The sequence below is a fragment of the Cavia porcellus genome, unplaced genomic scaffold (assembly GCF_034190915.1).
Source record: "Cavia porcellus strain 051 isolate PalLab524CR breed Dunkin Hartley unplaced genomic scaffold, mCavPor4.1 scaffold_1, whole genome shotgun sequence".
In the NCBI taxonomy this organism is placed as follows: domain Eukaryota; kingdom Metazoa; phylum Chordata; class Mammalia; order Rodentia; family Caviidae; genus Cavia; species Cavia porcellus.
Window position 1 is genome coordinate 192,594,600 of NW_026947484.1, and position 14,741 is coordinate 192,609,340.

The 14,741-nt window shown below is 48.5% G+C and overlaps 1 protein-coding gene across 4 annotated transcripts in view; it reads left to right on the plus strand.

Moving 5' to 3' along the window:
• The window catches only part of Tln1 (talin 1), a 34,467-nt gene that overhangs the window by 930 nt on the left and 18,796 nt on the right, over window positions 1-14,741 (plus strand). Inside the window, exons 1-19 of one of the 4 annotated variants that reach the window (XM_063225618.1) lie at window positions 1,580-1,598; window positions 5,851-6,013; window positions 6,229-6,326; window positions 7,026-7,155; window positions 7,260-7,412; window positions 7,662-7,804; window positions 7,896-8,023; window positions 8,751-8,811; window positions 9,466-9,570; window positions 9,910-10,065; window positions 11,484-11,585; window positions 11,765-11,841; window positions 12,024-12,204; window positions 12,396-12,509; window positions 12,617-12,725; window positions 12,948-13,156; window positions 13,315-13,413; window positions 13,792-13,842; window positions 14,384-14,551. In XM_063225618.1, the coding sequence (XP_063081688.1) occupies window positions 5,884-6,013; window positions 6,229-6,326; window positions 7,026-7,155; window positions 7,260-7,412; window positions 7,662-7,804; window positions 7,896-8,023; window positions 8,751-8,811; window positions 9,466-9,570; window positions 9,910-10,065; window positions 11,484-11,585; window positions 11,765-11,841; window positions 12,024-12,204; window positions 12,396-12,509; window positions 12,617-12,725; window positions 12,948-13,156; window positions 13,315-13,413; window positions 13,792-13,842; window positions 14,384-14,551 (2,214 nt within the window). In that variant the 5' untranslated portion in view covers window positions 1,580-1,598; window positions 5,851-5,883. Of the gene's footprint in view, window positions 1-1,579; window positions 1,599-4,003; window positions 4,139-5,850; window positions 6,014-6,228; window positions 6,327-7,025; window positions 7,156-7,259; window positions 7,413-7,661; window positions 7,805-7,895; window positions 8,024-8,750; window positions 8,812-9,465; window positions 9,571-9,909; window positions 10,066-11,483; window positions 11,586-11,764; window positions 11,842-12,023; window positions 12,205-12,395; window positions 12,510-12,616; window positions 12,726-12,947; window positions 13,157-13,314; window positions 13,414-13,791; window positions 13,843-14,383; window positions 14,552-14,741 lie in introns of those variants that run through there. The other 3 variants (XM_063225612.1, XM_013153306.3, XM_003470859.5) reach the window with 3 other exon arrangements.

Genomic DNA, 14,741 nt, shown 5'->3' on the forward strand with positions numbered 1-14,741 from the left:
TTAGGCTTAAGTCTCAACGTTTAGTTTAAAATATAAGGGAGTGTGTTGTTAAAAGATAAAAATTAGATCAGCAAGTCTGTTTGGAAAGGAATAAATGTCAGAGTCAGTAGTGGGGATCAGGAAACAAGTCAGAGTTTATATAAGGAATTAGAGGCAACTTTATGGGTTGTGATGGAGGCTGAGGTACACAGTTAACCTTAAGCAGGTAAAATTTAAGGGATTGGCCAGGAGGGGATCCCTTTGTTTTGTGGAAGGTGCTTCATTCCTTTGTATAAGGGTGACTTCTTTCATGTACAAATAACAGACTAATTTCAGGTCAGTGTTGTGGATTTTAGCTAGGGTTGTAGGTGTCTGGGATTTCCTGCTTCTTTATTCTGCTCCAAGGTTAAGGTTTTTACTGTGGCTGGCACAGTTAGAGGGCAGGGATTTCTGGGCTGTGTTGTTTACAAGATGAGAGGTGAGAAACACGAGGACCCAGGAGATGCACAAAGCCTAGTGTTAAGTGGAGGACTGCCTAGAAACAAGGAGACCTGTGCCTGGGAGTGGGGGGACAAAGGAACACTGTTGTCCAGAGACCAGGGGATGACTGAATCCCCTGACAGTTTATCCCATTGCTTCCCTCTTTCCTCACCACCTAGGTGTTGAGCCCTCCTCTTTGACTCCTATCCCTGGTTCTTCATTGCGCACTCTTCCGTACAGAATGCTTCCTCACTCTTTAAAACCCTCCCGTTATTCCCCTTACCAGTGCACCCATCCTTCTTGCTGCCTTCCTTCCCAAACCTTGTCACACATGCTACTTTAACTTACCCTTACCCGAATCTGAGGTTTCCATCATCTTAAAGCATTTGCTTCCACCATTTTCACTCACTTGTACCCTGCATACCACGTGGTCATGTGCTGACCCCCCTTCTGCCCCGCCCCGTACTGCATGGATCCCCTGATTGGGAGCTTTCTTTAATTTCTTGGTCCAGCTGTAGAGCCCCTTCCCCCACTCCCTAAGAGAAAAGAGGAAATGGGACCCAAAGAGGAAACTGGGTCTTGCTGATCCCACACCCAGCCAGGCCACTGACCACACCCCCAGTTTACTCCCAGGCTGACCTTACCACTGACCACAGCACTATCTACCCAGCTTCTGATTCAGCCACTGACTGCCTCATGCTGTTCCTTCCCCAGCCCCAGCTCTGTTCCCTTAGACGCTGCCAGTGCCCCTGCTCCACAGCCCTGCCTAATTTAGCTGCTTACCCATAGCCCCATTTTTGTTCTGTCAACCTCTAGTCTGACCTGCCTCTGACTTCATTCCATCATTCCCTGACTTGGCCACTAATGATGTGATCATTCCTGTCTTTGCCCCATCCTGATCCAGTGACCGCTGCTGTGTGATTCTCCCAGGCTTGCTTTAAACCGTTTCCCCCATTCCCAACCTGGTGTAGTCACTAACCCCACCCTATCTGTCTCTGCTTGACTATTAATCACATCCCATCCTCTTTTCTAATTGCCTCATCCCCACATTTCCATCCCAATCTGATCCTTCCCTCTTTCTGAATTCCTTTCCTGGGCTTGAACTACCCTCCTGAGTGGTGCCTACTGATGACCAGAAGGTAGGGGACCCCAGCCAGACTTTGGGCACTGGTACCTGGGTACTGACAAAGAAGGTTACCATTAGGTTCTGTCATTGCTGCCTCTTACAATTTCTTCTGAGGGGCTGCTTTCTCTCTAGGCTTTCTCACCTCTTACCTGGACTCATACAGTGTTCTTTTAGCCAGTCTGCATGGTTATGTTCCTAAAATCCAGTTTGGGTTATGTGCTTTTCTCTCCTTTGCCTCCTGTCGCCTTTCAGTAGGTAAAATTCCTGATACCCCACTCAGTGTAAGTCTGCCCTTCCCTTTCCACCCTAAACCTGACGTCCCTTTAACTCCTCTGCAGGCACCCTACACATCAGCCCGCTTGTCCGCTCGTTTCCCTGAATGCTCCTGTGTGATTCTTGATTCTCCACCTTTGTTTATGCTGTTCTCTCTGCCTAGAATGCTGCCTTTGACTCATTTCCACTGGCATGATAGTATTTGAGCTTTGGAGTCAGAGATCTGAGTTCGGATCCTGGCTTCAAAACTTGTTATTTCCTCTGGTTGAATGATTTGGGGATGACAACGCGCAGTGTGTATGCTGTTGTCACCCCCGATTGATGTTTTTGTTATAGTTTTGTTAAAATTTTTGTTACAGTTTTTTTCTTATTTTTTTCTTTCTATTTATCTTTATATTTTTGTTTTTGGTACCAGGGATCAAACTCACGACCACGCGCTTGTCAGGCAGGCGCTTATGCCACTGAGCTAAATCCCGACCCCTCTATTTATCTTTGAATAAAATGGATTTGAAAAAAAGAAGAAAAGAAAAATTATTTCAGTGAACAGTTGAGCGAGTATTTAAATTCTTTGAGCCTGTTTCCCGATCTATAAGAAAGAAAATAAATAACACCTACTTTACAGAGCTGTTATAAGGATTAACAAAATTATGTATAAAATGCTGTTGACATATAGTCAATAAATGACAGATTGCTATTGTGTATTATTATCATTTTAAAAATTCTGACTTTGAATGATACCTTTCTTGGGCCCACTTCTCTAACCTAGAGGGATCTCTCTGAGCTTTTATCATGCTTTTTGGCTTTTGTTGCACCCTGTTCTCTATTGTACCGGTGTGTTTAGTTTATCCACCCACCTGGAGGACTGGGACCCCACTGAAGACAAAGACTATGTCTTACTGTGGTTCTTAGCCACAGAAAGCTTGGCCCAGACCATTCACCACATTGGGCCCTCAAAGAATGAATGCTGGCTGGGTAAATGGAGGGAGAACTATACATCAAGAGGAGGAAAGATGTTGGGAGTTGGGGTGTTGGGCCTTGGTGTGCTTGTGATGGGGCGTATTTGTGGAGAAGATGGGAGGGGGTGATCTGTGTAGGCCTGTGTGGTTAAGCTAAGGTAATAGTGGTAAACCTGTGACACGTGTGTTACTGTATTTTTTTTTTCTTTTTTATTGGTACCGGGGATAGTACTCATGACTGCCTGCTTGCAAGGCAGGCGCTTATGCCGCTGAGCTAAATCCCCAGCCCCCGACTGTATTTTTTTTAAAACAAAGATATTAATGTAGAGTTGTGGTTTTTTTTCTAAACTGAAACTTCATTATTTAGATTTAACTACAATATTGGCCCTTTGCAATAAGTGGGTTTAGAGTTGCAATTTGGATACTCAGTCTCTAAATGTTTGCCATTTCTGAGATATGTAGAGACAGCATTGGTGACATTCTAAGCTGGGATACATTACATATGTGAATGTGGAGGGGCTATGTTGGAGGAATTGGGTCCAGCCAGTTAGCTACCCAGTCCAGCCTTAAATGAGGCTTTAGCAGCCTGAGGCCGGATATGTCAGTCTCACCCACAAACCCTCCCCCACCCCGCAGTTTCGGACTCAGAGGCCAAATTTGGTAACAGACAGTGTGCTGCTCCCCCCCAGCCCTCTCACATTCTGATTCTGTTCAGTTGTGCCTCTCTCCCTTTGACCCTTTCTGTGGCTCCCCATCTTTCTTCAGTTCTCTTTGTGGGTTACCTACTCTATGTTCTCTGTATGCCCCAAAGGTCCTTAGTCCCAATACACTTACATTCCATTCCTTGCTGGGATTTGACCTTCTGTCCTCCATTCTGAGCTTCCAATTGCCCAACTTCTCAGGAATGTGTCTCAGGAATGTATTGAAGGAGGAGGAGTTCCCAGAGCGGGGATGTCCAGGGTGTGTTGCTGATGTTTCGTGAACCTGGATGGGTAGCAAAGTTCTCAGGCCAGGCCAAGGCTTCTACTCCCAGGAGGGAGCCCTGTTCTTTGCCATCACTACCCTTCCTCCCCCTGGGCCTCCCCTCACCCTCTCGGGAGCTGCAGGGAGGTAGGGCAAGCATGACTCAACTCCCTTATCGGGGTCCCGCCAGAGACGATTGAGGAAGAAGTGGGTGTCCATGTGTCCGGAGGAAGCTGAGGGAAGGGCACCAACATCAGCTCAGGGTGAAGGGTCCTTTCAGTCCTGCTCCAGCTCCTCAGACTCCTCCAGTTTCTCTGACCTGTCCGGCGTCACTTTGTCGTGGTCAGCAACTTGCTACCAGGTCTGTCCTGCTTTTGGGGGAAGCACCTCAGGAATAGGAGGGACAGCTGCAAATAGGGAAATGGGGGTGTGGGGGTCTTCTCTTATTTGGGAGTGAAAAATAAGAGTTGTTCTTTTTTTAAAGACCATGCGTAAGGTCCTCTTTCTATCTAGACTTTCTCTTCCCCCCTTTCTCTTCCTTACCTCTTCACCCTCGACCCCTTCCCAGTGTCCCTAGCTCTTCAGTGCCCTCTGTATCCTGACACCCCACATTGCTTCCTAACCCTGTACTTTGAGGCTAGCAGTTTGCTCCTCCAAGGATGGCAGTTTGCCCAGAGAAGAACAGGGAGCCTATATTTGCTCATTCTCTTAGTTAAAAGGTACCCAATCCCTGGCTCCTGCGAGTTCACGTCATCCACTGCTAGGCAGACTTTTCTTCTTGTGGCCTGTGCGCCGCCTACTGCCTGCAGTGGCTTCTTCAGCCTGCTAAGAGGTGCTGCCAGGGAACTGGAAGAAGGCAGAGGAAGACGCCTGCATGCTGAGCTGGACTGAGAATTCGTTCAGGGCAGGCAGCAGAGCTGGAAAGGAGAGTGTGAGGATTTGCTGAAGAGGAGAGAGCGTAGGAGGAGTTGCAGCGAGGCTCAAGCATCAACTTAGTGACTTGGAAGGAGGAAGGGCTGAGTTACTGTGTAAGGTCTTCTAACTTGCTCTCACCTGCTTTGAAACTTTCTCTTTCCCCAGTGTTCATTTCCCCTTCCGCAAAATTAGAGAGTTGGCTAGATAATTTTTAAGGTCCCTTTGGAGGGCCAGGGGTATAGCTCAGCTCAGCAGCACAGTGCCTTCCTGTCAGGTGCGAGGTCATGAGTTTGATCTCTGGTACCAAAAAAAAAAAAAAGATCCCTTTAGACTAGAGTTGTAATTCTAGCTTGATTTCCAGAGAAGCCAGATATGACTTGAATCCTTGCTGGATCCAAGAGTGGGGCCAGAGCAGCCAGATTTGTGCACCAAGCTAGCTAGTCTGTTTGTAGGCCTCAGGAGACCTTGGGAATTAATCTCATTAACATCTTCATTTGCAGAAACAGGGCCAGAGCAGTGAGAGGGGAAAGTTGTGTTATGGGTCAGGACAGATCTCTGAAAATCCCAGACAGGGACAAGCCAGTAGGGGCAGAGAAGAACAGTACTGACCCCAGAAAAGGTAAAACAAGACAAGGGCCGATTTGAGAAAGGAAGTGACAGAGACAAGTGGCAAGAGAAGCACTTAGTTGTTGGGAGTTGGGGCAGGGCACTGAGACAGGGTCTCGCTGTGTACCATTCAGGCTGGTCCTAAACTCACTGTGTAGCCCAGGCTGACCTTGAATTTGCAGCAATCCTCCTACCCTAGCTTCCCAAGTGGTGTGTGGGCCAACCACACCTGGCCAGGGGAAGCACTGGGAAGAAAGAAGGGAACACATTCCAGCGGTAGAGGCAAGGCAGTATTCTTAGATAATGTTGCGTTTCAGATCTCCTGTTATACTTTAGAGAACAGCCTCTAACTAGATGTCTTAAGTGGTCAAGACTGGTACTTTCGATGTAAATATCTTAATACTCTTTGAAATTACTAAATAAGATAAAAATAACAATGTAACTTTGTGTTTTGATGAAACCCTTTTGAAAATCACCTCCTGGGGTCTCCACTGTCTGGGGAGCCTCTTCCCTAGTGAGAGTGTATGCTAATACCTCTGTGCCACTGGCCAGGTGTAGCCAGGCTGGAGGATAGAAGCCGCCACCATGGTTGCGCTTTCCCTGAAGATCAGCATTGGGAATGTGGTGAAGACAATGCAGTTTGAGCCGTCCACCATGGTATACGATGCCTGCCGAATCATCCGTGAGCGCATCCCGGAGGCGCTGGCTGGCCCTCGTGAGTGTGACTACTGGGGGGCTAGGTTGGGCTCGTCAATGCCTTCTCATACCTACGGAAAGCCCAGTGTGTGCTAAGGTTACTAACTCTGCAGTCCATGCGCCATGGTCTCCTTCCTCCTTTTTAGGTCTGAGGTCACGGGAGAAATAGGCAGCATAGATGTTGGCCAGTGGGATCAACATAAGTCATTGTGATCCATCCTCCTTTTCTTTTAGCCAGTGACTTCGGGCTGTTTCTGTCAGATGATGATCCCAAAAAGGGAATATGGCTGGAGGCTGGAAAAGCTTTGGATTACTATATGCTCCGAAATGGGGTGAGTATCACTGCATCCCAAATCACTGCATCCCAAACCACAACATCCTCTTTTATTACCTGTTAGCCCTTTCCTGTCTCCCCGTGTTCGTTTGTTTCTTTCTTTATTGTTCTTGCTTTTTTTGTTTGTTTATTTGTCTTTTTGAGACAGGATCTCAAAGTAGTTCAGGCTTTGAACTCACTATATATCCCAGGCTGACCTTGAACTCCTGGCGATCTTCCTGCCTCAGTCTCTCAGGTGCTGGAATTACAGGATGCCTGGCTTCATTCTTGTTCTTTGTGTGTAGAGGGGTTGTTTTGTTTTGTTTTGTTCTGTTGGTGGGTCAGGGATCAAACCCAGGACCTGGACCTAATAGGGAAGCATTCTGCCACTAAGCTGCAACCCCCAAGCCTCTCATACTGCTTGTTTTGAAGACAGGGTCTGACTATGTAGTTTAGCCTGACCTTGAACTCACCATGGAGTCCAGCTGATCTCAAATTTGCAGCAGTTGTGCCTGAGGCTCTTGAGTACTGGGGTTAGAAGCATGCATCACCACGTGGGCTCATTTTGCTTTCTATTACTGGGACTCATGCCCTGCTTCTGAATGAATCAGCATAGTCTTCCTTTAAGTAATCTACTTTCATCTTGTCTGGCCATATAAAAATGAGAAAATGCTCCTAGCTTCAAGTAGGCTCTGGCCTCCTTTTCCTGCCCCAACAGGACACCATGGAGTACAGGAAGAAACAGAGACCCTTGAAGATCCGGATGCTGGACGGAACCGTGAAGACTATCATGGTGGATGACTCCAAGACCGTTACCGACATGCTCATGACCATCTGTGCTCGCATTGGTAAGGGTCTTGCTAGGGCTGAAGGCACATGCCAGGAGACGCCAGCTCTGGGGAAAGACTTGACTGCAGTGCCTAGGAAGCTGCCAAACCGTCTTCCTCCCCAGGCATTACCAACCACGATGAATACTCACTGGTTCGAGAGCTGATGGAAGAGAAGAAGGATGAGGGGACAGGGACCTTACGAAAGGACAAGACTCTGTTGCGAGATGAAAAGAAGATGGAGAAACTGAAACAGAAACTACACACAGATGATGAACGTAAGCAGAACTGGGAAAAAGCACTGGAAGTGAGTTGGGGCAGGAGTAGCAATCATGTATTCTTTATTCTGCATCTGCCTGGAAAAGGCATTGTTTTATCTACTGGGTGTGTATCAGTGATAAAATCAAGTTCTGTTTTCTGGAACTTACAGTCAGTGAGGAAAGAGAGACAGGAAATGAACAGAACTCGAGGCCCCAGACAGCATAGAGGCTGTGGGGCTGGGACTGAGGGGAGTCTCTGTGTCCCAGTGAACTGGCTGGACCACGGCCGGACACTGAGGGAGCAGGGAGTGGAGGAGCATGAGACACTGCTGCTGCGGAGGAAGTTTTTCTACTCAGACCAGAATGTGGATTCCCGGGATCCGGTACAGCTGAACCTTCTTTATGTGCAAGTACGCGGTGGGCGTGGCTGGGATGGGACGTGATGAGGGGCAGAAGCAGCACTGCAGTGTACCCACTTGCTCTTTCCCATACGCTCTCCAGGCACGGGACGACATCTTGAATGGCTCCCACCCTGTCTCCTTTGACAAGGCCTGCGAATTTGCTGGCTTCCAATGCCAGATCCAGTTTGGGCCCCACAATGAACAGAAGCATAAGGCTGGCTTTCTAGAGTGAGTGCTTCAGAACCCACCCTGTCAAGCACAGGGACTCCCTGCCATTGTCACCCCAGTGGGCCTGTCTCCATCCTAGACCTTCTTCCCATTTCCTCTTCCAAGGTACCAGGGCTTGTCCCGCACAGGCCATCATCCTTTTCCAAACCATCATCCCTTGTTTGTCTCCTCCCTTGCCCCAGCGGAGTATGAATGGGATCCAGTATCTCTTGCCTTGCCCCTTCCTAAACCAAATCTTTCCCCACTTCGCTCTGAAGAATTTTGCAGCAATAGTCAGAAGAAAGTAGGGTAACATTATCCTCATAGGGGATATTAGATTAACAAATCTTTTACAAAAAGAAAAGGAAAAAAGTCTTCCAGGTCTCATCCACAGATATTTCTCAGCATGTAGTCTCAGCATGGCATAGCTTTCTCAGCTTCCTAGGTGCATGAGGATCCTTCTTTCTCTTGGTTCCCTGAAACAGAACCAAGATGCTGTTTCCCTCGGGGATCGACCCTCCAATTTAAGTTTCCTTTCCCCACAAGGAAGGATACAAGTTGCATTCAAGAGCTCATGCTGGTCTTCTCTATTTTGAAAAACATTCTAGACTTGGTTCCCTCAGAGTCCTGCTGCCCCCATAGATACCACTGTCCTAGACACTTCTGCATAGCCCTAGGCCCACAGCTCACGGCCCACAAGCCCTCTGGTGCTATCCACTACATGCTGACCCTCCCTTTTCTGGTGTAGCCTGAAGGACTTCCTGCCCAAGGAGTATGTGAAGCAGAAGGGAGAGCGTAAGATCTTCCAGGTGAATGGGGGTAGGGGAAAGCATCTGGGGTGACCCGGGAGCTCTGCTGCTTGACCCTACTAAGTGAACCTCTGCCCCATCCCATCTCTGCTTACCCCACTTCCACCCTCCAACCTGCTCTGCCACCTTGCCAATACCCCAAAAGTTAAAAAAACAAAACTTGGGCTTTAGTCTTAGTTTCAGCACTGCTTTTCTTGGTACTCAAGTCAGTATGGACCTTACCTCTAACTTGGAATAACAGTACCTACTCTACATAAGAGTGATAGGAACATCAAAGAGATAGTAACCCTGAAATTACATCCTAGGGGAAGAATAATCTTTGTCCAAATGTAGGATGTTACCCCCAGTCTTTGAAAACTGCCCCAAAGGCTTTTTTATTTTTTTTTTGACCTTCTATTTCCTGACTACCCATTTGAATCTCCAGAATGTCTGCAAGTTCCTTAACCACGTCCCTGATGTCCTTGCTTGTGCATATCCCTGGCTAGCCTCCATCCCATCACCCTTTCCTGTTGTACCTCTTACGTTCCTGGATCTTTCTCGCTCCCCTTAATACTGCCTTATTATGGTTAACAGCTCGCTTTCACTGGTTCGCTGTGATGTTATGTGATACTATCCCTGTATCTTGCTAAATCCTTTCCTATTTCATGCTTGAAGGCACACAAAAATTGTGGGCAGATGAGTGAAATTGAGGCCAAGGTTCGCTATGTGAAGCTGGCCCGTTCCCTCAAGACTTACGGAGTCTCCTTCTTCCTGGTAAAGGTGGGTCCAGACCCTGCTTGCAGTTCTCCCTGTTTTTCGTTCTTGGCCCTTTCCCTTCCTTGTGAAAGACTCTCTGACTGCCCTATACCCTGTTTTCTTTCATTCTGCATGATTCCCATTCTTTTTCTTGCTCTGATCTTGTGAAAGCCTCCTCTAGCACCACTTCCCTCCCTACCCAGCATTTTCCCTTATCCTTACAGAGTCTTATCTTGGGCCTGCTATGGCTGCCCTGTTAGAGCCTTCCTGAGCACCTCAACATCCCTTTGTGGTTTGGAGCTGATCTGTTCTCCAGGCATTCAGTGTATGGCCTGTAACATATTACCCACCTCTGCCTCACAGGAAAAGATGAAAGGCAAGAACAAGCTAGTGCCCAGGCTTCTGGGAATCACGAAGGAGTGTGTGATGCGTGTGGATGAGAAGACCAAGGAGGTGATCCAGGAGTGGAGTCTCACCAACATCAAACGCTGGGCTGCCTCTCCAAAGAGCTTCACCCTGGTAGGTTGGGGCTCCAATGAGAAAGGGATTTAGGATCTTCCAGAAGGGACAGCTACCAAGATCTGTCCCTCCCTCTTGGAGTAGGTGCAGTGAGCATGGCTCCAGGAAAGAGGAGAACTTTGGAACTGTTGCACGAAGACAGAGGTTAGCTAGTTAGAGAAACTTACGTTTGGAGAGTGAATGAGACTTAAATGAAGCAGATGATAGACATACTCTTTTAAGTAACAGCACTCAGGAAGCTGAGGCAGTAGGATTGTCTCGAGTCCAAAACCAGCCTGAACTACAAAGTGAAACCCTGTCTCATAAAACCAAAAAGAAGAGAAAGTCTTCAGTCAACAGAGATTGGGGATGTGACTCAGTGATAGAGCACTTGCCTACCAGAGGCAGGCCCTGGATTCAATTCTTAGAATAGGGGTTGGGGATTTAGCTCAGTGGCATAAGCACCTGCCTTGCAAGCAGGCAGTCTTGAGTTTGATCCCCGGCACCGATAAAAACGAAAAAGACAAAAAAAAAAAAAAAAAAAAAAAAAAATTCTTAGAATAGCAAAGTAGTTGAAAGAAAGTCAGGAGAACCAAACTATGTTACCATTAAGCAGATATTTTAGAAAACAAGCCTCCTGTCTTTCATCAGCAACTGTTTACAGCTGTTTTTCCCCAGTGGCTTTATATTTTCAGGTTATCAGTTGAAAACTGACGCCAACTTAAGCCAACTTAACAAAGTATCCAAGAAGTGTAAATAGAAACTATAGTAAACACTTTTCCATTTTGAATATTGTTGCCAACCTTCAAGTATGGTCATTTTATAACAAATCTTTATGTCCTCCCACTTTTATAGTCCAGAGGAAGAGTGAGTACTTGAAACAGTAACAGAAATGCCAGAAACTGTAGTGGAAAGGCTATTCCTAAGAAACAATGTTTCCCTTCATGAAGGAAAGTAAAGAAACAGGAGGTTGGCTAGGTGTGGTAGTGCATGCTTGTAATTCCAGCACTCTAGGAGGTAGACTCAGAAGGATTAAAAGTCTCAAAATTTATAAAAACAATTTAAAGGGCTGGCATTGTAGGGCAGGCAAAAGACCTAGACTACACACATATATACAGTGGAACAATCCAAAGACAAGAGATTAACCAGGCATGGTGTCACATGCCTGTAATTCCCACACCCAGGAGACAGAGGAAGGGGGATTGGTAGCCTGGGCTACGCAGTTAGTTCAAGGCCAGCCCAAACTACATGATGAGACCCTGTCTCAGCTACAGCAACAACGACAACAAAAGCAGGAGGATGAAGAAGGTGGGCTTCTTCCTAGAGGGCTGTTGGCATGAGAAGGCATCCTTATCAGTTCAACTATGAGCCCCCTTCTGCCCCTTTTCCATCCTGGATAGGTTCTAGCTTCCCCATGAGTCTTTACCTTGTCACCCTAGGATTTTGGAGATTACCAGGATGGCTACTATTCAGTACAGACTACTGAAGGGGAGCAGATTGCACAACTCATCGCTGGCTACATCGATATTATCCTTAAGAAGGTGAGTGCTACCGTCGCCCAGCCTTCTGTCCATGCCACATACACCCCCAACCACCAAGTCAGTCCTCAAGACACAGGGACCCGTGTTCTAGAAACAGCTAACTGTTGAAAGAAGAGGCAGTCTTTCCTGATTACCTCTTCCTTAATTTTCCCAACACTTCTTCCTTTTTCTTCTTACAGAAAAAGAGCAAGGATCACTTTGGGCTGGAGGGAGATGAAGAGTCAACAATGCTGGAGGACTCAGTGTCTCCCAAAAAGTAGGAAGGGAGTTGGGCTTAACCCAGGGACAGGGAAGGCAAGGCATGACTCTGGAATGTTTGCAGAACCTGTAATTAGACCTCACAAACGCAGATCCCAGAGCCTTCAGAGACGGTGGTCATAGGGAGTGGGGCGGAAATGAGGAGTCCTCTGTGTGCTCCATGGGCCTCCTTGTCTCCAGGTCGACAGTTCTTCAACAACAGTATAACCGGGTGGGCAAAGTGGAGCATGGCTCTGTGGCTTTGCCTGCCATCATGCGCTCTGGCGCTTCTGGTCCTGAGAATTTCCAGATGGGCAGCATGCCACCTGCCCAGCAGCAGATTACCAGTGGCCAGATGCACCGAGGACACATGCCACCTTTGGTAAGGCTAACCTCACTTCCACTGTGGTGCCCATGCCCTGCTCCTACCTTTTCCTGGGCCTCGCCAGGAGCTAGGCTGTCTTTTCCTGCATTCCTATCTGTGTTCCTCTGCTAGTGTCCAGTCCTCCTTTACCTTCTCTCTTCCCTAAATGTTCCATTCTAGTCTTGTTTATTTTTCCTCTTATTTTTTAGACTTCAGCCCAGCAGGCCCTCACTGGAACCATCAACTCTAGCATGCAGGCTGTGCAGGCTGCCCAGGCCACCCTGGACGACTTTGACACTCTGCCACCTCTTGGTCAGGATGCTGTGAGTATGGGGCGGAGGAGAGGCCAGTGGTCCTGGCGCTAGGACTCCAAGAGACAGAGGGGCTAACCAAACCAGAGTAGACTCTGAGATTTTCCTCCTCCTCATAGGCCTCTAAGGCGTGGCGTAAAAACAAGATGGATGAATCAAAGCATGAGATCCACTCCCAGGTGGATGCCATCACAGCTGGTACTGCCTCCGTGGTGAACCTGACAGCAGGTAGGAGATGCCTACCTGTGTATGTGAGGGAGAGGTGGAACAAGTGTGTGCAAGCATGCATGTGACCGGCTCCGTGTGTGACTCTGCCTTGACTCATGGAAGATCCTGTGCATGAGCAGCTCTCTCCAGACGTGTGTGTGACTAACTGGGTATGATGGTGCTTCTTCCCTAGTCTGTCACCTAACCTGTCCTGTCTCATGCTCCTCCTCTTTCTGTCCTCAGGTGACCCTGCAGAGACAGACTACACTGCAGTGGGCTGCGCAGTTACCACCATCTCCTCCAACTTGACGGAGATGTCCCGTGGGGTGAAGCTGCTGGCTGCCCTGCTGGAGGATGAAGGTGGCAATGGCCGCCCCCTGCTACAGGCAGCAAAGGGCCTTGCAGGGGCAGTGTCAGAACTGCTACGCAGTGCCCAGCCAGCCAGTGCTGAGGTCAGGGGCTATGGGGCAAGAGTGAGGGTGGACACAGGGTTTGAGCCCAAGGAAGGGCAGTTCATGTTGCTGGATGGAAGTGTGTCCCAGGGCCCTCTGAGACCCGTGGGCATGTGATTAGAACTGGGCAGCTTCTGACAGGTGTTCACTCTCCACAGCCCCGTCAGAACCTGCTACAAGCAGCTGGGAACGTGGGCCAGGCCAGTGGGGAGCTGTTGCAGCAAATTGGGGAAAGTGACACTGACCCCCACTTCCAGGTTGGTGACTTACCCAGCCCTCAAAGCCCCACTTCAAGGAGGTAACCTCTAGTCCTGAATCCAGCCTCCAGTTCTCTGTTTCTGTGAATTGACCCCTCTAAAACAACCTGAACCTCAGTTTCCAGGGATTCTGGTCTCTTTTTTGGGGGGGTGAGAATTCAGAACCCCTGAATCTAAAATTGACCTACTAGTTTACTCTTGGCCCTTGTTGGTAATATTCTTAGCCCTGCCTTCTGTATATATCGCCCCTGTCCCAGCTTGAGGCTATCCGCAGCCAAGTCCTCTCACCACACTAAGGAAGGTGGCCCTCCACTTCCCCTCTCCCCCACCCCATCCCAGCTGCCTCAGCTGATTGTTCATCCTGGATTTCCCATGCAGATATGTGCACCCAGAGGGGCTGGGGTTCGATCTCCCCCCGATCCCCCTACGGTAACGGCCTCTGGCCTGGGCCTTCCCAGCTTGGTCCTCTCTGAGCCGCATACACTCGTGTCTACTCTGTCCCCCAGCCCCGTGGGGGAGCAGAACATGATGGGAGATGGGGAGGCCTGGCCAAAGCAGGGTTGAGGAAGTGAAATTAGGTAGGACAGAAACATGTTCTTGAGACTCCAGGATGACAACTTGCAAACCAAGATTGAGAAGAAATGGAGAAAAGAAGCTAGAGGTGGGAGGGACCCCAGAGGTCCCACTGTACTAGTACCACCCCTCCTGCCCATCACTGTCCGAGTGTATCCGCCTCAGGCATTTCTCCCTTTGGTGCAGGCTTTGTTTCTCTTGGTGTGGGTTTGTTCCTTGGTGGGGGTTTTGTTGTGCTGAGTGCTCAAGGCAGGGGCTTGGGGTTGGTTCTGGTTGCTTCCGCATACTCTATCCTCTGATTGGTGTTGATGGGAATAATGAAGTAGCTCATGCCTCAAGACAGATCCATGGAACCCAGGCTCCATCTCAGGTCATGCTAACTACTGTCTGCTCACAGGATACCCTAATGCAACTGGCCAAGGCAGTGGCGAGTGCTGCAGCTGCCCTAGTCCTCAAGGCCAAGAGTGTGGCCCAGCGGACAGAAGACTCAGGGCTTCAAACCCAAGTTATTGCCGCAGCCACACAGTGTGCACTGTCTACCTCCCAACTGGTGGCCTGTACCAAGGTGAGTCCAAGATTGCTGTAGCCCATGCCTCCTACTCATGCTACTACGTGTAACCCCGAGCCTCTCATTTCCTCCTTTTGGCTCTCAGTGACTACTGTGAGGACCATAAACATTTCATCTTGTCACTTCTGTCCCTTGCCTCCATCTCTTTTTTTTTTTTTTTTTTAAAGCCAGTCAAATTTAGCAGTGG